Source organism: Equus quagga, chromosome 8 (genome assembly GCF_021613505.1).
Source record: "Equus quagga isolate Etosha38 chromosome 8, UCLA_HA_Equagga_1.0, whole genome shotgun sequence".
NCBI lineage: Eukaryota > Metazoa > Chordata > Mammalia > Perissodactyla > Equidae > Equus > Equus quagga.
Genome location: NC_060274.1, coordinates 116,464,546 through 116,490,393, shown reverse-complemented (window position 1 = coordinate 116,490,393; position 25,848 = coordinate 116,464,546). Strand labels below are relative to the sequence as shown.

The following is a 25,848-nucleotide window of genomic DNA, read 5'->3' as shown; positions in this document are numbered from 1 at the left end:
GAGCTCAAGTTTGACCACAGATGACAACTCCACCTTAGTCTTATTGGTAAACTCAATCACATTCAAAAGCAATTCTCTACCTCTATCTACTTCCTCGCCCTTTATATCTGTGAAAGGCACCACAATCCTGGCAGTGAGGCCTCTCTCACCTTCAACATCCAATCGGCTGTATCAAGTCCTGTGTGGATTGTAACTTACCCCCAACCCCCTTCATTTCTTTATTGCCACTATGCTAGTTCAGCTCTCACCACCCCTTGCCCAATGCTTCCTAGCTCCAGTTCATCCTGCATTATCATCTATGTCTCTAGTCTTCATTCCCAAACTATCCCTATAAGCACCCTATTCTCCAACCAGATTTAATACCCTCCCCATCCTCACTTATCTACATTGAAAATGTCTATTAGACTCTATCTCTAGTTTAGTAGATTATAACTTCTTCCTATTATGGTTCTGTGACAGAAGCAGAGTAAATAAACATAAACATACTGAAAACTGATTATATAGAGGCATAAAGTAGCCTCTTAAATTTGTCCTTTAAATCAGAATCCCTTCAATTCTCATCTCTTATCACTTCATGAGCATTTACATGTACTACTGGAGTTTACCTGATGGAGTACAATTGGTGAATGATATGACTAACTAAGTATATCTAGTATAAATATAATCACATATGAAGAAAAGTGACATGACACTATAGAAGACAGAAACAAAATCATGAGTATTCAGAAGGGAACTTTGAGAGGGATCCATACTTGACACTGTAGCTCACATAAATAATTCCGTTTCCATTCTTTAAAGCAGATTTCACAACAATTAGAAAGTTTATTCCCTGCACCAAGCTCTATTTTGGTCTTTGATGAAAGTTCATATTAGGAAGAATTGTGGACACTTTTGAAACAAAGAAGTATTTTAGTGAGTAGTGGCTATGTTCATTTAAAGTGAACCCAAAATTATTAAAGTTCCCCAAGAAACAAAAAGTGAAAATGAAACGAAAAGTACAGAAACTTAGCTGTATGATTACTGAAAAGAGTCCTAAAACACTACTTTTTAGATTTACATTTTAGATTAACAATAATTATTCCATAATCAGATTCAGTTCCTTCACAGATCTTCCAGTCCAAATTAAAGGAACTGCCTAGAGAAATTATCAGTGAATCACAATCCAAAAGTAGACTAATACTATACATAGCACATACAATAGAATTAATCATAGCTCACTTCCACCAGAGTACTACAGTTCATCTACTAGAGACCTGACATTTAGATTTAAGAAGCCAATAGAAATGTTCTACAAGTGGGTTAAGGAAGTAGAGAAAACAAACAAAAAACACCTTGGACAATGCTACCAAATGATGCTTTCAAAGAAATATCATGTAGAAAAGAAGATTTTCTTAAAATATAGAAACTGTTCTGATCAAAGACACGGAACTTTTCATGTGTATCATTATAGGGTTTATCATTAAAAATGAAAAAGGGGAGGGCTTGAAATAAAAAATCTAATTGTCAATACATAGTAAAATTACAAAGAAATGAAATAATGTCAAATATGAATAATGGTTTCCTCTGAGGCGAGAGGGAAGGTGGGGGTGCAATTTGTATTGGCTCTGTTTTATTCCTTTAGATGCACTATTGATTACTCTTTATATATCTTTAAAATACTACATAATTTCATAGATATAATAGTCTAATGTTTGACACCTTTTATTGTAGAGTCCTCCAGCATTTCACCCTGCCCCAATAAGAGGAGGCAAAAGATTCAAGACTTAATACACTTACCTGATTAGACTTTTCTACTGTACTGCTGGGAACCTCAGTAGTGTCCTTCACAAAAAAATTATCTATGATGTGTCTCTCTGCACATTCTTGGCTGCAAACTGGACATCGAATGACTCCAACTGGGAAAGACAAAATTGCATTCTAAGTTTTTTTGTGTGTGTGGTATAATTGATATCATTATATTAGTTTTAGGTATACAGTATAATAATTGATATTTATGTATATTGCAAAATGATAGCCATAATAAGTTCAGTTAACATCCATCACCATACAGTTAGAAATTATTTCTTCCTATGGTGAGAACTTTCATGATCCACTCTCCTAGCTACTTTCTAATACTCGATACATTATTATTAACTATAGTTACCATGCTGTACATTATAAACCCATGACTTATCATTTTGTAACTGGAAATTTGTACCTTTGGACCCTCATCACCCATTTCACCCACCCCAACCCCGCACCTGAGGCAACCACCAATCTTTTCTCTATTACCATGAGCTCATATTCTAAGTTGTAATACAAATACACTGAGCACTAAACCAACACATCTTATCCATACTATGACTGGGCTCTTTTACAATATCTACTCTCTTCAAATTCATACCTGCTGTTACTAAACACAAATCAATTCCGTTTATGTTCATATTGGATTATGTATGTGTGTATAGATATAGATATGGATCTCCCACACCTAGTATATTAAAATGATAGATCATCTTCATAATTTTAAATGAGAAGCCCCTCCAGATAAACATCCTCATGCGCTACTCTTTTTATTGTTTAGCAACCAGTCTAGCAGTGGTTTTCAATTAGGGATGTGCAGAACCACATGGGAGATTTCTAAAAGAAAAAGCTCTGGACCTAGGGAATCAGGAATTCTGAAAGTGGAGCAGAGACATACTCCTTTTGTTTAAAATCTCTATGGTAGATTAAGAAACACTATTCTGTTTCCCTTTGATAAGTGCAAACAGTGTTCCTTTGGGGGGCAGGGGGAGAAGAATCATCTTTCATATGGTAAAAAAGAAAAAATTATGAATGCATTAAAATATGAATTTTTAATTAAATTTTTAAAAATCTAATATAAACCAGCACTGTAATTTGTACCAAGGAGACTGCAATAAAGTTCCCAGATATATATTTTTTGTAAAATGAAATGCATAAGAATGAACACAAAGTAATTCAAAGGTCAACTTGTATATACAGACAAGAAACAAAAATTTTAATTTAAAAAATCCATTTCACAATAGCAACAAAAACATATTAAGTACTTAAGAATAAATTTTTAAAAAATTTTAAAGCCACTGTGGAGAAAAATGTTAAGCCATATTTAGAAACATTTAAAAATAAGTAATGAAAAAACCATGTTCATGGTAGTAAAGACGTCAATTCTCCCCAAACATATCCATACAGTAAGCAGTTTTCAATAACAATCCCAATCTATTTCAATAGAGTTTTGACAAGCTGGGGGGATATGCCTCCAAATAACAAGACTTACTATAAAGCTACAGTAATTACGGTGGTGTGATATTTATGTAAGGATAAGCAAAAATGGAATAAAATAAATACCAGAAGCAGGCTCACATACGTGTACATTTTATGTGTGACAGATGTGGCACTAGAAACCAATGGGAAAAGGAATGAATTTTTTATGGTGCTATAGTTCTCTATAGCAGGAGGGAGATGAAATTAGATCTCCACTTTACTCAATTCTAAATATAATTCTTTAGGATAGATTCAGAGCCTTAAAACTTTTACAAGGAATACAGGAGAATATCTGTGTAAACTTAGAGCCAGAATAAACTTTTTAAAGCAAGAAACAAAAAGCAAGAGCATAAGGAAAACATTAATGAATTCAACTTCATTAAAGTTAAGAACTACAGCTAGTCAAAAGATTACCATGAAGAGACAGAAGACAAGCTCCAAACTGGGAGAAGATAAACCCAACAAATAGTACTGACAAAGAATAATTAAAATCTATAAAGACATGACACTGCATTTTATGAAAGACAAAGACTGAGTAAACATATTTTTCCTTATTCCTCCAGATAAGTATTGCTAAAAACTCTAGACATTCTATATAAAACAACTGTAAGAAGACTAAATTAAAGGTAGACAGACGGTGGCAGACTGGCTAGAGACCTCAGGACCCAAGGAATGACACAGTGGTGAGTTCACTGGGGTTTTTCTTTTAGTCTCACACATTCCAAAGTGGGTGCTCATGAAGCCATCATCTCAGAAACACCAAAAGGTGTAAACAAAAAAAGCCTGCTCTCTCCATCCAAAAAACCAGGAAAGGGGCAGCCTAGCAAGACAGAAAACTTTTAGACAATAACTACTCTACTCCAGCCAAACACCAAAGCAAAAACTGTGCTCCCTTTCCCATCAGCAAAGGCCCAATGGGAAGCCCAGACTTCTACCCTGACCAAGTAGAAACCAGGGCACCTGGGTGTGTCAGAGAAGCCTGGGGGAGAGCTGGGGTTTTGATCCCCACTGGTAGTGAGGCCCCCAGTACTGCCAATGGAGACCGTGTGAGACCAGCCCAGCTCCAGGGCCAACTGATTTTTGACACAGGCAAAAGCATCTTCATGCTGACAAGTACAAAATGCTGATGAAAAATATACTCTGTTCATGGATTGGAAGATTCATCATAGTAGAGATGTCAACTTTCCTCAAGTTGATCCATAGGCTAACATATTCCTATCAAAATTCTAAGTAAGATTTTTTGTAGATATAGACAAGATTATTCCAAGATTTATGTGGAAAAGGAAAGGAACCAGAATAGTTAAAGCAATTTCAAACAAGAAAAAGTGAGAATCACCATCCAATTTTAAGACTTACATAGATACAGCAATTGAGACAGGGTGAATAGCAGAAGAACAGACACATAGATGAAAGAAACAGAATACAGCATCCAGAAACACACCCACACAAGTAAGCAAAACTGATTTTTGACAAAAGTGTGAAAACAATTCAGTGGAATAAAAAATCTTTTCAACAAAGTGTGCTGGAGCAACTGGGTATTTATTCATAAGCAAAAAAATTTACATAAAATTTTAAATTTTATATAAAATTTACTCAAAGTGGATCAGATTTAAATATAAAACATAAAATTATGACACCTTTACGAGAAAATCTTAAGGACTTAGGACTTGTTGAAGAGTTCTTAGACATCAAAAACACAATCCATAAAAGAAAAATATGGACAAATTTGATTTCATCAAACTTAAAAACTTTTGCTCTGCAAGAGCAAGAAAAAAGATGAAAAAACAAGCTATGCACTGGGAGAAAATATTTGCAAATCACAGATCTAACAAAGGATTCATATCTACAATATAAAAAGAACGCTCAAAACGCAACAGAAAAACAACCCAATTACAAGATGGAGAAAGGCCTGAAGAGACATTTCACTGATGAGTATATACACATGGCAAATAAGCACAAGATAAGACATTCCACATCACTAGCCATCAGGTAAAAGCAAATTAAGATCATGATGAGATACCAGTACACAGCTATTAAAACAGCTAAAACAAAAAGTAATAACACCACCAAATGCTGGCGAAAATGTGGAGAAATTGGATTTCTCACACATTCTCAGTGGGAACGTAAAACGGTAGAGTTACTCTGGAAAACAGTTTGGCAGTTTCTTCACAAACTAAACATAACATTTATCATATGAATCAACAATCTCATTCCTGGGCATTCCAGAGAAATAAACTTTAGGTCCACACAAAAATCTGAACAAACATTTTAATTCAGTGCTGATATTCAAAACAGCCCCAAACTTGAAACAACCCAAACCTCCTTAAATAAATTAAAGGTTAAATAAACTGTGCTACACCCATACCATGGAATACTAGTCAGCAATAAAAGGGAACTAACTATTGATAAATGCAACAAATTGGATGGATCTTAAGGGTATCATTCTGAGCAAAAAAAAGCCAATATCAAAAGGTCACTTATGAACAATTCCATTTACATAGCATTCTCAAAATTATATGATTATAGAGATGGGAAACAGATTAGTCCTTTCTCTGAGATTAGGGACCATGGGGTGTGGGGCAAGGAGAGCATTAAGTATGACTACAAGGGGGTAACATGAGGCAGAGCTTTGGTGGTGATGAAATAGTTCTGTATCTTGATTGTGATGGTGGTTATATGAATCTACACATGATAAAGTGGCATAGAACTATACATACTATTGTACCCAATGTTTATTTCCTGGTTTTAATATTATACTATATTTATATAAGATGTAATCATTGGGAAAAACTAGGTACACAGGATTTCTCTGTAACTTTCAATAAATTTATTATTTCAAAGCAAAAATTAAAAAAAAAAACCTAAAACAAACTAACATTTATTAAGTGCTCTTCTTGTATGTACTGCTTTATCCTCACACGGATGAGGAAACAGAGATCAGAGAACCTGGTCAACTTGACCAAGGTCACACACTAGTGGAGCTATGATTTGAATCCATAACTGACTGACCCCAGAGCACAGGCTCTGTACTACTACACTTTACAAAAATGTCTTAGAGGGGCTGGCCCCATGGCCGAGGGGTCAAGTTTGCCTGCTCTGCTTTGGCAGCCCAGGGTTTCGCCAGTTCAGATCCTGGGCGTGGACACAGCACCACTCAGGCCATGCTGAGGAGGTATCCCACATAACACGACCAGAGGTACTCACAACTAGGATATACAAACTATGTACTGGAGGGCTTTGGGGAGAAGAAGAGAAAAAAAAAAAGAAGATTGGCAACAGATGTTACCTCAGGTGCCCATCTTTTTTAAAAAAAAGAAAAGCAGAATATGAAAAAAAAAGAATGGGGGCCAGCTCCGTGGCCGAGTGGTTAAGTTAAGTGGTTAAGTTCGTGCGCTCTGCTGCAGGCAGCCCAGGGTTCGGATCCTGGGCGCAGACATGGCACCGCTCGTCAGGCCACGTTGAGGTGGCGTCCCACACCCCACAACTAGAAGGACCTGCAACTAAGATATACAACTATGTATGGGCAGGTTGGGGAGATAAAGCAGAAAAAAAAAAAAGATTGGCAACAGTTGTTAGCTCAGGTGCCAATCTTTAAAAAAAAAAAAGTCTTAGAAAACCATGGGTTAATATTACATCATTTTGACAGACAGGATATTAGTCCATGGAATTAAGAATCCAATTTATATATGGTGGTGAATGTGACCTAAATGAATTTAAACCTAAATAAATGCTAACTCAGTGATAATGTTTTTTCTTTTCTCTTTTTTTTTTTTGGTGAGGAAGATTGTCATTGAGCCAACATCTGTGCCAATCTTCCTCTATTTTCTACGTGTGAGGCTGCCACAGCATGGCCTACCTGATGAGCTGTGTGTAGGTCTGTGCCTGGCAGCTGAACCCACAAACCCTGGGCCACTGAAATGGAGCACAAGAGCTCAACAACTACATCACCAGGCTGGGCCTCAACAATAACTTAGTGGGAAAATGTAATTTCTATTCAACCAAGTCTGAGCACATTTATTCTTCTGCACAAATTGGTAGTGATCAGCATCCCAATATTACCTTCTAGAAACTGGAGTGATTGAAATCTGATTAACTAAAGAACAATAATTCTCTGGAAAGTGTGGAGATTTTTACTTTAAAGATTTTATTTTTTTTTTCCTTTTTCTCCCCAAAGCCCCCCGGTACATAGTTGTATATTCTTCATTGTGGGTCCTTCTAGTTGTGGCATGCAAGATAGCACTCTGTCCACATTCCTGTCAATACCATTGATGGCTTGCTACTTATACTTACATGTGTACACAGTCATGCGCTGTTTCAGTCAATAAAAGACCGCATATATGACAGTGGTCCCATTAGATTGATATCGCATAGCCTAGGTGTGTAGTCGGCTATACCATATAGGTTTGTGTAAGTACACTCTATGATGTTCACACAGCAACAAAATTGTATAACAAGACATTTCTCAGAATGTATTCCTGTTGTTAAGCGACACATGACTGTATAACAAAAGACCCAATTAAATGCTATCTACAAGAAATCCAATTTAAATACACACACAGGTTAAAAAATAAAAGGATGGAAACAGATACACATTCAAGCAATAAGCATATGAAAATGGAAGACTATAATATCAGACAGAGTAAACTACAGAACAAAAACTATTACCAGAAATAAAGTGGTGACAGTGTATAATGATACAGAGGTCAAATTCTCACTAAGACATATAATCCTAAATGTACATGTACCTAATTAACAGAGCTTCAGAACACATAATATAAAAATTAATAGAGCTGAAAAGAGAAACGGACAAATCCACAGACTAGTTGGAGATTTCAACTCTCTTCTCAGTAATCAATAGAGCAGAAGGCAGAAAATCAGAAAGGATATAAAAGACTTGAACAAAAGAATCAAATAACTTGATCCAATTGATGTTTAAAGAACACTGAATGTTAGCAGAATGCCTATTTTTTAAGTGTTTACCAAGATATAACAAGAACATTTACCAAGATAAAACATATGCTGGGCAATAAAACAAGTATGAACAAATTAAAAGAACTAAAAACATACAAAGTATGTTCTATGACCAAAATGAGATAACTTAGAAATCAGTAACAGACAGAACTGGAAAAATCCCCAAATATTTGGAAATAGGAAAACTTACTTCCAAATAACCCATGTGTTAATAAATAAGGTCTAAAAATCAAGGATCTAAGCTTCCACCTCAAAAACCTAGAAAAAGAAGAGCAAATTTTAATCCCAAAGAAAGTAGAAAGAAGGAAATAATGAGCAGAAAGCAATTAAAAAAAGAAAAGAAGAAGAGAGAATGGGAATGAAGAAAAAAAATCAACAAAGTCAAAGCCAGTTCTGGTTGGGGGGGTGTGGGGTAAAATTAACAAACCTCTAGCTAGACTGATCAAGAGAAAAAAATTAAAAAATAGAGGCCGTTTCTACATATATTCTTTGTAACTTAAGAAAGTAGTATGGGAATATTATGATCAACTTAATTGAATGCATTGATTCTTTAAACGATACAATTACCGAAATCTTCTCAAGAAGAAACAGAAAACCTGAATAGCTCAACAACAATTAAAGAAAACGAACTTGTACTTAAAACCTTCCCACAAACGTAAGTCTAGACCTAGAAGGCTGCACTGGTGAATTCCATTAAAGACTTAAAGACGATGATACCAACTCTAAACAACTCCCTTAGAAAACAGAAGACGGAATACTTCTCATCTCATTTTATAAGGCCAGTATTATCCTGATGCTAAAATCAGATACAGTCATTATGAGGAAAGAAAAGCATAGAGCAATATCTCTCATGAACAAAGATTTAGAAAATTATTAACAAATCACCAGAAAATCAAATGCAGAAATACATAAAAAGGATAATATATCATAATTGAGTAGGGTTTATTACAGAAACGCAAGGTTGGTTGAGCATTTAAATCAATCAAAGTAATTCACTACACAGTAGTCCCCCATCTCTTGGTCCCCTGTTACCTGCGGTTTTGCTTTCCACGGTTTCAGTTATCTGCAGTCAACCTCCGTCCAAAAACATTAAATGCGAAACTTCAGAAATAAACAATTCCTAGTTTTAAATTGCACACCTTCTGAGTAAAGTGATGAAATCTTGTACTGTCCCACTCCCTTCCACCTGGGATGTGAATCATCCCTTTGTCCAGTATATTGCACGCAGTATAGGCTATTGGCCCATTAGTCACTCAGTAGCTGTCTCCATTACCAGATCAACTGTTTGGCATCTCAGTGCTTGTGTTCAAGTAACCCTTATTTTACTTAATAATGGCTCCAAAACCAACTTTATTAGTAGTCACTGTTGTTAATCCTTTACTGTGCCTAATTTATAAATTCAACTTTATCATAGGTATGTGTGTATAGGAAAAAACACAGTATATGTAGGGCTTGGTACTATCCATGTTTCAGGCATCCACTGGAGGTCCTGGAACGTATCCCGCATGGATAAGAGGGTACTAGTGTATTGAGAAAATAAAGGAGAAACACCATATCATCATCTTTGAAAAATTCAACACCCATGCAAGATAAAAAACTTCCAGCAACCAAGGAATAGAAGGAAACTTCCTCTACCTGATAAAGCCCACATGTGAAAATTCTACACCTAACATATTCAAGCATCAAATACTGAATACTTTCTGGTCTAATTGAGAAGGCAAGGATGTCCACTCTCATAACTCCTATTTCAAGCTGTTTTAGTTAGTACAAAAAGGCAAGATAAAGAATAAAAGGCAAACAGGTTGGAAAGGAAGAAGTAAAATTGTTTATATTTATAGGTATATAATAGCTATGTATGTAAAAAACCATTAGGCATCCCCACACACACAAAAAAAGCCACATGAAATACTTAGGGATACTTTAAACAAAATATGTATAAGACCCAGACAGTGAAAACTATAAAACAAAAATTAAAGAGCACCTAAATAAAGAAGATATTAAACATGTTCTTGGATTGGAACAATCAATAAGGTTAGGATGTTTCTTCTCCACAAAGTGAGCTAAAAATTCAGTGCAGTTCCCAATTAAAATCCCAGCAGGGGGGCTGACCCCGTGGCCGAGTGGTTAAGTTCGCGCGCTCCGCTGCAGGCGGCCCAGTGTTTCGTTGGTTCGAATCCTGGGCGCGGACATGGCACTGCTCATCAGACCACGCTGAGGCGGCGTCCCACATGCCACAACTAGAAGAACCCACAATGAAGAATATACAACTATGTACCGGGGGGCTTTGGGGAGAAAAAGGAAATAATAAAATCTTTAAAAAAAAAAAAAAAAAAAAAAAAAATCCCAGCAGGCTTTTTGTAGAAACTGACAAACTGATCCTAAAATTCATATGAAAATGCAAAGGACCAAGAATAGAAAAACAATTAGTAAAAATAACAACTTTGGAGGATTTATGAAGTCTGATTTCAAGACTTACTATAGAGCTACAGCAAGCAAGACAGGGTAGTAGTAACATAAGAGCAGAAATACAAACAATGGAACCGAACAGAGTCCAGAAATAGACATAGACATATAGAATATATAACAAGTACTTAATCACTGTCTCAAAAGGGTGGACTGAGAGAAAATATACAGAGCAAGAATTTTATAGAAGTGATACATAGAACAAATTTTCCAAAATGAATGAATCTCAAGTGGAATAAAAAGAAACTACATCTAGATATATCAACCTAAAACTGCAGAAACCAACGACAAAGAGAAAAATCTTAAAAGCAAAGAAAAAAGATAGACTACCATCAAAAAAGGCAAAAAATTGATAGCCTGCTTCTCATCAGCAACAACGGAAATCAAAAGACAGTAGAAAGATGTTTTCCAAGTGATAAAATAGCTGCCTAACCAGAACTCCAAACCCAGCAGAAATATCTTTAAATATCAAATAAAACATAATAGTTGAAAGATAAACTGTAACACTAGATAATAAAATTCAACACTATACTGTTGCCAATTTGGAATATTTTTATGCTCGCTAGTTCATTAATTTTTAGAGTTTACTTTTTTATTTTAGTATAAACTCATTTTTGAATATGTGAAAGATTTACATGTTTCAAAAGTCAAAAAACATATTAAAAAGTATACCAGATTTCACTTCTCTTCCTATCCCTCTACCCATTTCATTCCCTCTACCCCACTTCCCTATAGGTAACCATGTTTACTAAACCATGCTTCCGGTTTATCCTTCCAGTAACTTATTTTTTTCTTTTTCTTACCACAGAATTCCTTTTGCAAAATATTTATATTTTTTCATACATAAAAAGTAACACTACTATATACATAGTAGTAAGCTTGCTTTTGTTCAGTATATCCTGGCAATTACTCCTTATAAGTAAATATATATCTTCACTCTCTTTTCCCCACATTGTATGGATATACCCAGGCTACACAGCCAATTCTCTCTGGTGGCTTAATTTCAATCTTTTGCTTTTACAAATGATGATGTAACGAATAACTCTGTCTACACATCCCTTTTGTCAGGTGTACCCTTAAAATAGATTCCTAGAATTGGTTTTGTGGGTTAAAGGATAACAAGATCCGCAATTTTGTTGGAAACTGCCAAATAGACCCTCGTTAGAAGTAAATGACAATACTTACTTCCTCAAAGTCTCTTAAATAAGAGTATGTTAACAAATTTTTGGATTTTTGCCTTATAGGTGAGAAACAGTTATCTCAGTATAGTTTTAATCTGTAAACTCCTTATCAAGGTTTAACATCTTTTCATGAGGGTTATTTGCATCTGTATTTAGTATACTGTCAGGTTTTCTTTTAAATAAAAACTGCAAGGTAATTTTAAACTATGTTCAGTAGAATTTATTGTTAAGAATAATATTGGTAGCATTATTATGAAAGTAATAAATTTTCTGTAGATAAAGGAAACATAATTGTGTTAATGTTATTAGGACAAAGATTATCAGTGGAAGAGAAAGAAATACAAATGTAAAATCAAAGAAGTCAAGAAAAAACACTGAAGTATAAAACTGACTTGGAAACATCAATACGCACAAATGAATTTTTCAAAATATATTTCCTGGGGGCTGGCCCAGTGGCACAGTGGTTCTGCTTCTCAGCGGCCTGGGGTTCGCCAGTTTGGATCCCGGGTGCGGACATGGCACTGCTTGGCAAGCCATGCTGTGGTAGGCATCCCACGTAGAAAGTAGAGGAAGATGGGCACAGATGTTAGCTCAGGGCCAGCCTTCCTGAGCAAAAAGAGGAGGTCTGGCAGTAGTTAGCTCAGGGCTAATCTTCCTCAAAAATAAATAAATAAATAAATAAATAAATAAATAAATAAAATTGTTGTCCTAAAAAAAAATATTTCCTAATTCTGTCAAGTCTCAAAAGTTTTAGAAATGATCACATCTCAGGAGCATCCCAGTCATTTGGTTTCTAAACACCATTCCCCCACTAAAGGGAAAAAGTCATTGATTCCAAGTCTGTAGCCAATTTGTGGTGCACGGTGACATTGGGATTATCTTATGCTAGAAGGCAGGGAAGAGTGAAAGAGAAAGAGGGTTGCATCAAAGTGAGACAGTTTGAAGGGCAAAAAGGAATAATGACTGAATAAAATGCATTCAATATAAAAAAATTTATGAGTTCATATGATACTCAACAAACAAGTCCTTTGCCACCAATGGTGGTGACAATGACCCTAAATCTGCATCTCTGAAAATTAATTAAAAAGAAAGAATTACATGTTTTTCTTGCAATTATATTAGGAACTAGGCAGCCCAGTTAGTGAGGAAAAACTCTTATCATAAAGAAGAATGCAGTCAATGAAATTAGAAAGATCACCATTTTGCAGCCCTTATGAAGAAACTGATTGATTTAGCACCAATAACATTAAAACCACTATGGAAAAGTTGATGGGTAACTGAAGTCACAGGGTTCCCAAGTATCACCTCACAATTGACTTACTAATTCACAAAGGGAAAAACAACTTTATAACATGATCTGGCCAGTCAAGCTCAATACTATTCTACTACCATATCTGACATTTGCTTCCTGATGTAATACAATAGGAAGAATATAGCATCTTTCATGGAGTATTTTTACCTAACAAGGTTTAACTTGAATTTAATCAACTCAACTTCTAGTTGAAAAGAATGACTTAAAGAGCAAATGAGGAAACATCACACAAAGCCAGAATGCAAAGTATTTTACAATCCAACTGACTGAGTCTCTCCACCAAGTCCAAATAATAGAAATAAAGGTAGGAGGGACTGGCCCAGTGGTATAGTGGTTAAGTTTGCATGCTCAGCTTCAGCAATCTGGGGTTTGTGGGTTTGGATCCTGGGTAAGGACCTGCACACCACTCATCCGGCCATGCTGTGGCAGCATCCCACATACAAAATAGAGGAAGACTGGCACAGATGTTAGCTCAGGGCCAATCTTCCTCAAGCAAAAATAGGAGGACTGGCAACAGATGTTAGCTCAGGTCCAATCTTCTGTACCAAAAAGAAAAAAAGAAAGAAAGAGAGGAGAGGGACCCAGATTAAGATTAATTCTAGATTAGGAAAAACTTAAGAAATATAATAACCAGGGGTCGGCTGGTGGTGCAGCAGTTAGGTTCATGTCTTCTGCTTCGGCAGCCTGGCGTTTGCCGGTTCGGATTCCAGGTGCGGACCTAGCACTGCTTGTCAAGCCATACTGTGGCAGGCATCCCACATAAAAAAAAAAAAACAGGAAGATGGGCAAGGATGTTAGCTCAGGGCCAATCTTCCCCAGCAAAAAGAAGACTGGCAGCAGATGTTAGCTCAGAGCTAATCTTCCTCAAAACAAACACACACAAAACAAAAATAAACATAAAAGAAATACAATAAGCAAATGTGATAGCAATTCCTTGACTGGATTCTGGTTTGAACAAAACAACTGTAAAGAACATTTTTGGGACAGTAGGTAAATATGAAGATGGACTTGTATTAGAAAATAATAGCTAATTTAGTTAGCCATGATAACGATATTGGGATTATCAAGGTGATCACACTTAAGTCTTAGAGATGTGATTTAAAGTATTTGAAGATGAAATGCCAAATCTGTGATTTACTTTAAAATAGCAGCCAAAATGGCAGCAAAGGATGTCATAAAACATAGCAGCTTCAGAGACTGGTCCCTCCACCAAAATAACTATTAAACTGGAAAAAAAAAAAAAAAGATCAATTAGAATCAACTATTTCAGAATTCTGGAACTCACTCAGACATTTATAGCAACTGGGAAAGTGCTTAATGAAGAAAGAGGCTGCTGAACTTTTTAAGATAAAGCTGCTTGCATGAACCAGCTACCATGTTCAACTCCTTAATCCTGCCACAATGTGGGAATGACAACCCACATTCCTAAGGTGGCCGGCTAGTGCCAGGGTGGACAGTAAGGGCTTTGTATCCTAAAATTTGGGGGCTGTGTGCTTTGGTCAGTGTAGGGGTTCTCTGAGGGCCAGCTGAGTTGCCTGGCTTTAACTGGCTTCCCCAGGCTGTGGCAGCTTCTCTGGTGGCATCATAAGAACATTTAAAGAGGCATATACACTTTTTTTAACCCATATGTTTAAAGAAACCTCTGAGATGTCACAGGCTGAGTGCCAAGATAACAGGTCAGTAGCAAACACATCAAGTAATGCTTTGGAAAAATAGTTTGGACAAGTCACTATATGAATAGACAACTGAGAACCAGCCGTGATGGCCTAGTGGTTAAAGTTTGGCATGCTCTGCTTCAGTGGCCCAGGTTTGGTTCCCAGGCGCAGAACCACACAATTCCTCTGTCAATAACCATGCTGTGGCAGCAACTCACATAGAAGAACTAGAAGGACTTACAACTAAAATATATAACTACGTACTGGGGCTTTGGGGAGGGAAAAAAGAGGGAGATAGGCAATAGATGTTAGCTCAGAGGAAATCTTTCCCAGCCAAAAAAAACCCGAAAGAACAACAAAAAACAAATAGACAACTGAAGACCTCAACAAACAACAAAATCAATCCTTGAGGAGAGGGAATATCTGAGTTCCAGAGTTACCACAACATAATAATCAAAATACCCAGCCCTCAACAAAAAGTTACAAAGCATAATACAAAGAAATGAGGAAATATGCCTCATTCTTAAGAACAAAGAATTTTTCAGAAATGGCAGATTTGAACGGGCAGAAAAAAGAATCAAACAAACCTGAAGATAAGGCAATTACAATTATCCAGTTTGAGCAGCAGAATGAAAAAAGAATGAAGAAAACTGAACAGAACTTGAGGGACCAGTGAGATACCATTAAACATACCAACATACACATCATGGGAAGCCCAGAAGGAAGAGAGGGAATGAAAGGGGCAGAAAAAATATTTGAAGAAATAATGGCTGGAAACTTCCTAAATTTGATGAAAGACATTAATCTACAAATCGAAGAAGCTCAACAAACTCCAAACAAGATAAACCCAAAGAGATTTCGTTACTATGGTAACTCTAGAAGTCTAATTTTCCTGCTCCTCAGGGATTGCCGAGTTTTGCTCGTTCATGGCTGGAATCACAAATCCATTTGTGATTTTTCCAACCTATTTTGCAAAGTGTGTAAGTATTCCTTGTTAATTGTGGTCACCGAAGTTTCTGTTCCAGGCTATCTGATGCCCAGCCAGTAAACTGACAAAGATTTCCTTAAACGTCTGGCTCCAAAAGGGAAGGGAGGTACTGTCTCTTTAAATCTCAGCAAACTTCACTGTCCAGCTCTCAGGGATACATCAGAGCTACCAAAACATGCAACCCAGAATTTAAGAGCAGCAGGCTCTCTCTTCATCAAGCACTCCCTAGTTCTTTTATGAGTTTGATCAAGGTTCAGAGTCTGAAATAGTTGATTCTGGTCATTGTTTCCAGTTTACTGGCTATTGCAGTGAAGAGACCAACCCCTATAGAGTCCTACTTTGCCATTTTGCATGGTGTCACTTTGACTTCACCAAAACGTAAAACTACTGTACATCAAAGGGCACTGTCAAGAGGGTGAAAAGACAACCTACAGAAAGGGAGAAAATATTTGCAATTATATATCTGATAAGACTTCAACATCTAGAATATATATAAAATCCCCACAACTCAACAACAAAAATTCAAAAATGGGCAAAGGACATGAATAGACATTTCTCCAAAGAAGATATACAAACAGCCAATAAGCATGTGAAATGATCCTCATCATTAGTCATTAGGAAAATGTAAATCAAAACCACTATAAGATACCACTTCACACTCACAAAGATGGCTATAATCGAAAAAAAGGGGAAAACATGTGGCAGCATCCCACATACAAAACAGAGGAAGACTGGCACAGATGTTAGCTCAGGGCCCATCTGCCTCACCAAAAAAAAAAGTCAAGGATGAAGTTTTAGCATAGTACATTTAAACCCATACTGAACATATAGAAAAAGGGAAAGCATATAAATAATGAACTTTTCCACAGTCAACTTAAATATTAGTAAACAGTATTTAGTAACTAAATACTGCCAGGGGTATGATTTTAAGAGACTTTTTCTACTTTAAAAATATTTTATCTTGACATATTAATCAACATACCTCTCACAGTTTTCTTTTTTAATTTTGCTAAAACACGTACAAAGTTCTTTTTAAATTACAGTATTACAAGAATTATTATAGAAAACAGGAATTCCCTGTGTCCAGTCGTACAATGGAAGACGGTGGATGAGCCCCCATCCAAATCTTTCCCTCTTCACCATAAGATTTCTATTAGTTTTCCATTAAGTCAAACTATTATGAACATTTAATAATACTCACAACTAAGCCACAGAGCATATTACAATTATATTTCCTTTCTCAAACAATTTTGTTCTTAGCAATTAACAGTTCTTGCATTTTTCAATTTCCTTAGTTTTTAGGTATTCATCACTAAATCAGCCCCAAACTTTCCAACAGAACTGCAAATTCCTTTCAATATGTTCACATATATCAAGTAATATATGAATTTTACTTTTGTTTCCTCAGATGTATCCTTCTCTGAAATCTGAAGTCCTTCCTCCAGTTCCAATCTTTCTCAAGCCTGCTGCAAGCTGCCATCCAGGATTTTCCTTCATCATTATCCTAGGAATTACTGCCTAATGACACTAACATCATTATCTATTTGCTTTATGCCACACAAAATCTAAATAGTTTCGAGTAACCATGCCAATATAACCACTAAAAGTAGGCCACAAAATGAAATATAAGATTTCTTTTTCTGTTTAGGATATTCTACATTCTACAGATGCACAATTTATATTGTGATTTAAAATCAGTTGAAAAAACACTTTACTATGTTAGTAAAACTACCTGGTTGATAATATATAGTGTTCATTTGTTTGGGGATTTTTGTGGTGGGGAGGAAGAGAAGAGGGGCCAACACTTTAAGTTTTATTCGTTATCTAACGCATTTGTATTGATCCAAAACTCAATACAATTACATTTACACAAATCTAGTTTTCAGCCCTAATCCTTTTCATATTCTCTCTTGCCTGCATTGATGCCATTTTTAGTTTTTTGTATTTTTTTGAAATCTAATCATATATTTTCACTCTCTTTTGCTCTCTCACTCATTTCTTATTGTTACTGAGATACTGTTGCTTTTAGGCCCTTTTAATGGAGAGAGCTAACACACACACACACACACACACACACACACACATGATTTCACCCCATTTTCCACAAAAGTTAGCATATAATACACATTCTTCTACACCTTGCCATTTTTTACTCAACAATACATCCTGGAATTCACTCCACAGCAGTATAGTGATCTTCCTCATTTCTCTTTTACATCTGCACAGTGATATACCATAGGTTATTACACCAGTTATCTATTGCTGGTCATTCCAATCTTTCATTATTGCAAACAATGCTGCAACAACCCTGCACATGCTTCATTTTATACTTTTGCAATTCTATCTTGGGTATATATTCCTAAACACGAAGAAGGCTGAGGAAATGAGGAAATGCATTTGCAGTTTTGCTAGATGTCACCAAATTCCATTCCATATACGTTTTACTATTCTGTATTCCCATCAGCATTATTGCTGAGTGTCTTACTTTGCCCACAGTTTCACCCAAAAAGTCTAATGCTGAGCTATTTTTTTGCCATTCTGGCAGGTGAAAAAATGGTATGTCACTATAGTTTTAAGTTGTATATCTCCTTATGAACATACTGTCATGTTTAAGGACCATCTGCACTTTTCTGTGGACCTCCTATATATAGTTTACTGTGTTTCTATCAAGTTGTGAGTCTGCTTAACTTTTAGAAACAATTTAAATAGGAGGATAAGATCTTTAGATACAAGTTGCAAATATTTCTCTTGGTTTGTCATTTGCCTTTTCACTTGCTTTATGGTACTTACTGTATTGTAACTGTTTCCATTTCACATATTAAAATTTCTCAATTTTTTTTCTTACTGTTTCTAGATTTGAGAAAATGCTGGGAAATTTTCCCCCTATTCCCAGGTTATAAAGGCATCTACTGCTGTTTCCTTTTAGTACTTCATTTTCTACATTGTAGAACTCTGGATCAATTTGGAATTTATCTTGGTATACAATAAGAGAATTGGATCAAATGTTATCTTCCCAGTTGACCAAGGAGTTGTCCCAATAATAGATATTAAAAGTTATTTCCTTTCCACCTGTGATTTCAGGTGCCATTTTTATAATATACTGACTTTTCATATATATTAGGTCTATTTTTGGATTTTTCTCTCATGCTTCTTGGGTCTGTCTACTCATTCACCAGTACTATGCTACTTTAATTACACAGCTTTTATATGTTTTAATATCCCGTCCTTCCTGTTAAAAACAAGGAATGCCTTTTCATTGGGCTCAAGTCCACTTTTAAATCTTTCAGAAGTGTCTGACCATTTTCATCATGGAGATTATACGTGCAAGATTCTCAGAAGTTTTAATTGAATTCTTAGTAACAACAGCAATGGAATATCCCATTATATCTTCTAATTGATTACTATTATAACGTGAAGGGTATTGATTTCTCTATAATTTTATACCCTGCAACTTAAATTTTCATACTATTTGTAGTAGTTTCATATATACCTGAAAACAGAGTGGAGATAATGGGCCTCCTTTTTTTGTTTTCAAATTTAACACCTCTAGAGTTTCCCTCATTAAAATGCAGGCTTTTGAGATGAAGAAAATCTAATGTTTTTTAAGTGTCTATAAATTCCTATTTTATTGATTATTTTTCACATGAAGGAGACTTGAATTTTGCCAAATGACTTTTTTTTTTTTTTTTTACTATGGAGACAATCATACAATTTTTCTCCCTTGCTCTAAAATCCAAATATGGACCCTTGCATTCCTAGAATCTTCATCATTTTTTAATATATTGTTTGATTCTGCTTCTTAATATTTAACTTTTAATATCAATATGCATCAGTCACACTGATTTATAGTTAGTATATTTGTGAAATATTTGCTAGGCTTTAGCATTGATGTTATAAATGATTCACAAAAAAGAATTCAGAAGTTTAGAAGTTTTCCTTCCTTTTCTATATCTTGGAACAACTGAAGGGGCACTGAGATCATCTGATTTATTGGACCTCCACTATGAAACCAACCTTATGTAGGAGAGCCATTTGCTGGCACTTTCTCTGTTTCTTCTATGGAAAGTGGCGTGCTTACTTTGCCTCTCTCTACTGGGGTCACTTGTGATAAACCATTTTCCTGTAAAATGATCCTTTTCATCATCAATTTTCAAATTTATTTGGATACATTTTCACAAAGTTATCTTTGCTAATATTTAAATTTCCTGTTTTGATAGTTACTTTCTTGATGTATTAAAGGTTTCTTCTCTTTTTCAAAAAATTAGTTGGGGGGGGCCAGCCCCATGGCCAAGTGGTTAAGTTCGCATGTTCCACTTCAGCAACCCAGGGTTTCTCGGGTTCAGATCCTGGGCATGGACCTAGCACCACTCATCAGGCCATGCTGAGGCAGCATGGCACATAGCAGAACTGAAAGGACCTGCAACTAGTGTATACAACTATGTACTGAGGGGCTTTGAGGAGAAGGAGAAAGGAAAACAAAAATTGGCAACAGATGTTAGCTCAGGTGCCAATCTTTAAGAAAACAAAACAAAAACAAAAACAAATCTCAGGGAGCTGGCCCCATGGCATAGTGGTTAAGTCTGGTACCCCTGGCATTGGCAGCCTGGGTTTGTGGGTTCGGATCCCAGGCACAGACCTACACCACTCATCAAGCCATGCTGTGGTGGCAACCCACATACAAAATAGAGGTAGACTGGCATAGATGTTAGCTCAGAGCGAATCTTCCTCACCGAAAAAAAGAAAGAAAAATAGAAACTTAAAGTAACATCAGCAACATGGTGGAGGGAGCTGTTCCCTTTGTCTCTCTCCCTTCAAACTACAACTAAATGGATATTCATTGATCAGCAGAGGATACCCACACAGCACATCAGGATGCCAGAGAGAACCGTGCAGCTATACACTTGAAGGAGGATGGACTACCTCCAGGGAGGCTGTGAAGACAGGTGAACACTCTCTGGTCCACCAGCAGCCCTGTACATGTGCGCCACTGCTCTCCTGGCTGGAGCACCCATAATATCGCTGCAGCCCCAAGGTGGAAGCATGCCTTGGCACGAATGTGGAAATAGATGACAGCAACCCTGAGCCATGCATGGTCACTTTCTCATCTGGCGGGAGAGCCCACAAAGCCACCACAATCCCAGGGAGCAGCTCAGGCTCGGGACCAGTGCAGAGGTCCCACTCACCCAAGCACAACAGCTGGTAAGACCTAGGAGAAGATGGCAGTGGATCTGTGTGCCAGCGCAAATGAGTTCCTGGCTGCCAAGAACCCCCACAGTACCACTGCAGTCCCAAAGGGGGGAGCATGTCTCAGCAGGACTGTGGGAACAGGTGGCAGTAGCCCTGAGCACCTGCATGATCACTTTCCCATTAGATAGGAGAACCTACAGGGCTGCTGCAGACCCAAGGAATGGCCCAGGCTCAGAGAGTCACAGCTGACAGGGTTCACGGTGGGCTCAGAACACACAGCTCCTGCTCACCCTCACCCTGAGTGGCAGAAGGTGTAATCTGCAACCAGATACTATGCGAAGGCACAAATCCACCACATCAAATAGTATGAAGAAGTACATAAATACCCCAGACCAGAAAGAGAAAGACAACCATACAGAAACCAATCCTGAAGGCATAGAAATCTACAGTCTGAGAGAATTCAAATAGTATTCATAAAACAATCAACACATCACAAGAGAACTCAGAATGACAGGTTCCTAATTCCATTGAAATAATGACCAGAGAGAATTCTTCAAAACAGAGATTGAAACTCTCTAAAGAAAAATCAATCAGAAATGTTGGAGATGCAACACAGTGAATGAGATGAAAATTAGAAGTCCTTAAATAACAGAGCTGATAATAGGACAGAATTTGCAATTTAGAGGATAGGAATATAGAAATGCTTCAGATGGAGGGGGAGAGAGAACTATGACCAAAAAAGAAATGAAGAAATTCTCCAAGAAATATCTGACTCAACTAAGAAATGCAACATAAGGATTATAGGTATTCCAGAAGGAGAAGTGAGGAGAAAAGAGCAAAGAGCCTGTTCAAAGACATAATAGCTGAGAACTTCCCAAGCCTGGGGAAGGAGCTGGAATCAAAAGCAGAAGAAGCTAATAGAGCTAATCACATCAATGAAAAAAACCTTGTCCAAGACATATATTTGTAAGACTGGCAAAAGTCAATGACAAACAAGAAATACTAAGGGTAGCAAAGTTGAAGAAAATAAGTTACAAAGGAACCCCTATCAGGCTTTCAATGGATTTCTCAGCAGAAACCTTATAGGCTAGGAAACAGTGGAATGATATATTTAAAATTCTGAAAGAGAAAAACTTGCAGCCAAGAATACTCTATCCAGCGAAAAAACCCGTCTGATATGATGGAGAAATAAAAATTTTCCCAGATAAACAAAAGCTGAGGGAGTTCATCACCAGAAGACCCCCCCCGCCGCTACAAGATCTAATTAAGAAGGCCCTCGTACCTGAAAAAAAAAAGGGTTTACAAAGTCTTGAGCAAGGAGACATAAATAGGAAGACAAAATCAGAAAATTGAAACTATCAGATTAACAAACACTTAATTATAACATTAACGATAAAGGAAAAGAAAATATCAAGAATAAATACATTCACTTCATCTTAACAACAAACTCACAACACAAAACGGGATAATTTGTGACAACAATAACTTAGAAGGGGAAGAGGAAAGGGAAGGAACCTGCTTAGACTAACGAAATAAAAGGCTATCAGAAAATAGATCATCAGAACAGAGACACAAATGATAAATAAAGAGAAAATTGAGGAAACCATCATTGAGAGCCACTCAAGTGAAGTGGCAGTCTGAAACACATGAGATGAGAAGCAAGGGAAATACAGAACAAACAGCAAAAAAGTGATAGAATGGTAGCATTAAGCCCTCACATATCAATAATCACTCTGAATGTAAATGGATTGAATTCCCCAATCAAAAGACTCAGACTGGCTGGATGGATTGAAAAACAAGACCTAACAATATGCTGCCTCTGGGAAACACGTCAGCTCTCCCAACAAACATGGGCTTAGAGTGAAGGGATGGAAGACATACTCCAAGTTAACAGCAAACAAAAAAAGCAGGTGTTGCCTTTCTTATCAGATAAAGTAGACTTCAAGATAAAAAAGACAAAGAGGGACGTTATATAATGATAAAAAGGGACACTACACCAAGACATAACACTTATAAATATATATGCACCTAACATGGGAGCACCAAAGTACGTAAGGCAACTATTAATTGACCTAAAAGGAGACATTGACAGCAACACAATAATAGTAGGGGACCTTAACACCCTATTTTCATCAACGGAGAAATCATCCAGACAAAAATCAAGAGGAAATAGTGGAAGTAAAAAAAAACTAGACCAAACGGACTGAATATATATGTAGAGAGAGAACACTCCATCCAAAATCAGCAGAATACACATTCTTCTCAAGAGCACGTGGAACATTCTCAAAGGCAGACCATATGGTGGGAAACAAGGCAATCCTCAATAAATTTAAGAAGACTGAAATCATATCAAATATCTTTTCCAACGATAATGCTATGAAACTAAAAACTGAATACAAGAAAAAAGCCGAGAAAGTGACAAACGTGAGACTAAACAACAGACTACTGAACAACCAATGGATCACCGAAGAAATTAAAAGTGAAATCAAAAAATATCTGGAGACAAATGAAAATGAAAATACACCATACCAACTCATATGGGATAAAGCAAAAGTGGTCCTATGAGGGATATTCATAGCAACACAGGCCCACCTTAGCAAGCAGGGAAAATTTCAAATAAGCAATTTTAAACTAGACCTAACACTATTAGAAAAAGAAGCACAAACCAAGCCCAAACTGAGCAGAAGGAGGGAAATAATAAAAATCAGACCAGAAATAAATGAAATTGAAACCAAAATAACAGTAGAAAGGATCAATGAAACTAAGAACTCACTCTAGGAGAAGACAAACAAAACTGACAAACCCTTAGCCTCACTAAGAAGAAAAGATAGAAGGCTCAAAGAAATAAAATTAGAAACAAAACGAGAAATTACAACAGATACCACGGAAATACAAAGGATTATAAAAGAGAATACTATGAAAACCTGTATGTGAACAAATTGGACAACATAGAAGAAACGGATAAATTCTTAGACTCACACAACCTCCCCAAACTGCACCAAGAACAGAGAACCTGAATACACCAATCACAAGTAAAGAGACTGAAACAGAAATCAACCAGGACAAGATGATGGCTTCTCTGGAGAATTCTACCAAACATTCAAAGAAGATTTACTACCTATCCTTTTCAAACTATTACAAAACAGTGAAGAAGATGGAACACTTCCTAACACATTCTATAAGGCCAGAATCACCCTGATCCCAAAGCAGACAAGAGCAACAGAAAGAAAGAAAATTACAAGCCAATACTGCTGATGAACACAGATACAAAATAGTCAAAAAAAATATTGGCAAATCTGGGGCTGGCCCCATGGCTGAGTAGTTAAATTTGCACACTCTGCTTTGGTAGCCCAGGGTTTCACTGGTTTGGATCCCGGGCACAGACCTAGCTTGGCTCATCAAGCCACGCTGAGGTGGCGTCCCACATAGATCAACTAGAAGGACCTACAACTATGTACTGGGGGACTTTGGGGAGAAGAAAGAAAAACATTGGCAAACCAAATACAGTAATACATCGAAAAAATCATACATCATGATCAAGTGGGATTTCTACCAGGGACAGATGGATGGATCAACAACCACAAAGCAACCAATGTGAGACACCACATTAACAAAATGAGGAATAAAAACCACATGATCATTTAAATGGACACAGAGAAAGCATTTGACAAGATCCAACATCCATTTATGATAAAAACTCTCAATAAAATAGGTATAGAAGGAAGTACCTCAACATAATAAAGGCCATATATGACAAACCCACAATCAACATAATACTCAATGGGGAAAAACTGAAAGCCATCCCTCTGAGAACAGGAGCAAAAGAAGGGTGCCCACTCTCTCCACTCTTATTCATCATAGTACTGGAGGTTTTGGCCAGAGCAATTAGGCAAGAAAAAGAAATAAAAGGTATCTAAATTGGCAAGGAAGACGCGAAACTCTTGCTGTTTGTGGATGATATGATTTTATATACAGAAACCCTGAAGAATCCATCTGAAAACAACTAGAAACAATCAGCAACTACAGCAATGTTGCAGAATCAGAATCCCAATGACATTCTTCACAGAAATAGAACAAAGAATCCTAAAATTCACACGGGGCAACAAAAGACCTCGCTTGAATAGCTAAAGCAATCCTGAGGAAAAAAGAACAAATCTGGAAGCATCACAGTCTCTGACTTCAAAATATACTACAAAGCTATAATAATCAACACAGCATCGTACTGGGACAAAGACAAGCAAAGAGATCAATGAAACAGAATTGAAAGCCCAGAAATAAAACCACACATCTACGGAAAGCTAATCTTCAACAAAGGAGCCAAGAACATAGAATGGAGAATGGAAAGTCTCTTCAACAAATGGTGCTGGGAAAACTGGACAGCCACATGCAAAAGAATGAAAGTAGACCATTATCTTTCACCATACAGAAAAATTAACTCAAAATGGATTAAAGACTTGAAGGTAAGATGTGAAACCATAAAACTTCCAGAAGAAAATATAAGCAGTACACTCTCTGACATCGGTATTAGAAGGATCTTTTCCAATACCATGTCTACTCAGGCAAGGGAAATAAAAGAAAAAATATACAAATGGGACTTCATCAGACTAAAGAGCTTCTGCAAGGCAAAGGAAACCAGGAAGAAAACCAAGACAATCCACCAAGTGAGAGCAAATATTTGCAAATCATATATCCAACAAGGGGTTAATTTCCAAAATATATAAAGAAGTCATACAACTCCACAACAAAAAAACAAACAACTCAATCAAAAAATGTGCAGAAGATATGAAAAGACATTTTTCCAAAAGAGATATACAGATGGTCAACAGATAC

General features: G+C 36.6%; 1 protein-coding gene across 3 annotated transcripts in view; it reads right to left on the bottom strand.

The window, feature by feature from the left end:
• Positions 1-25,848, bottom strand: part of TRIM24 (tripartite motif containing 24) — a 100,601-nt gene that overhangs the window by 59,502 nt on the left and 15,251 nt on the right. For all 3 annotated transcript variants that reach the window (XM_046669334.1, XM_046669332.1, XM_046669333.1), the window contains exon 2: positions 1,777-1,895. In XM_046669334.1, the coding sequence (XP_046525290.1) occupies positions 1,777-1,895 (119 nt within the window). The remainder of the gene's footprint in view (positions 1-1,776; positions 1,896-25,848) is intronic.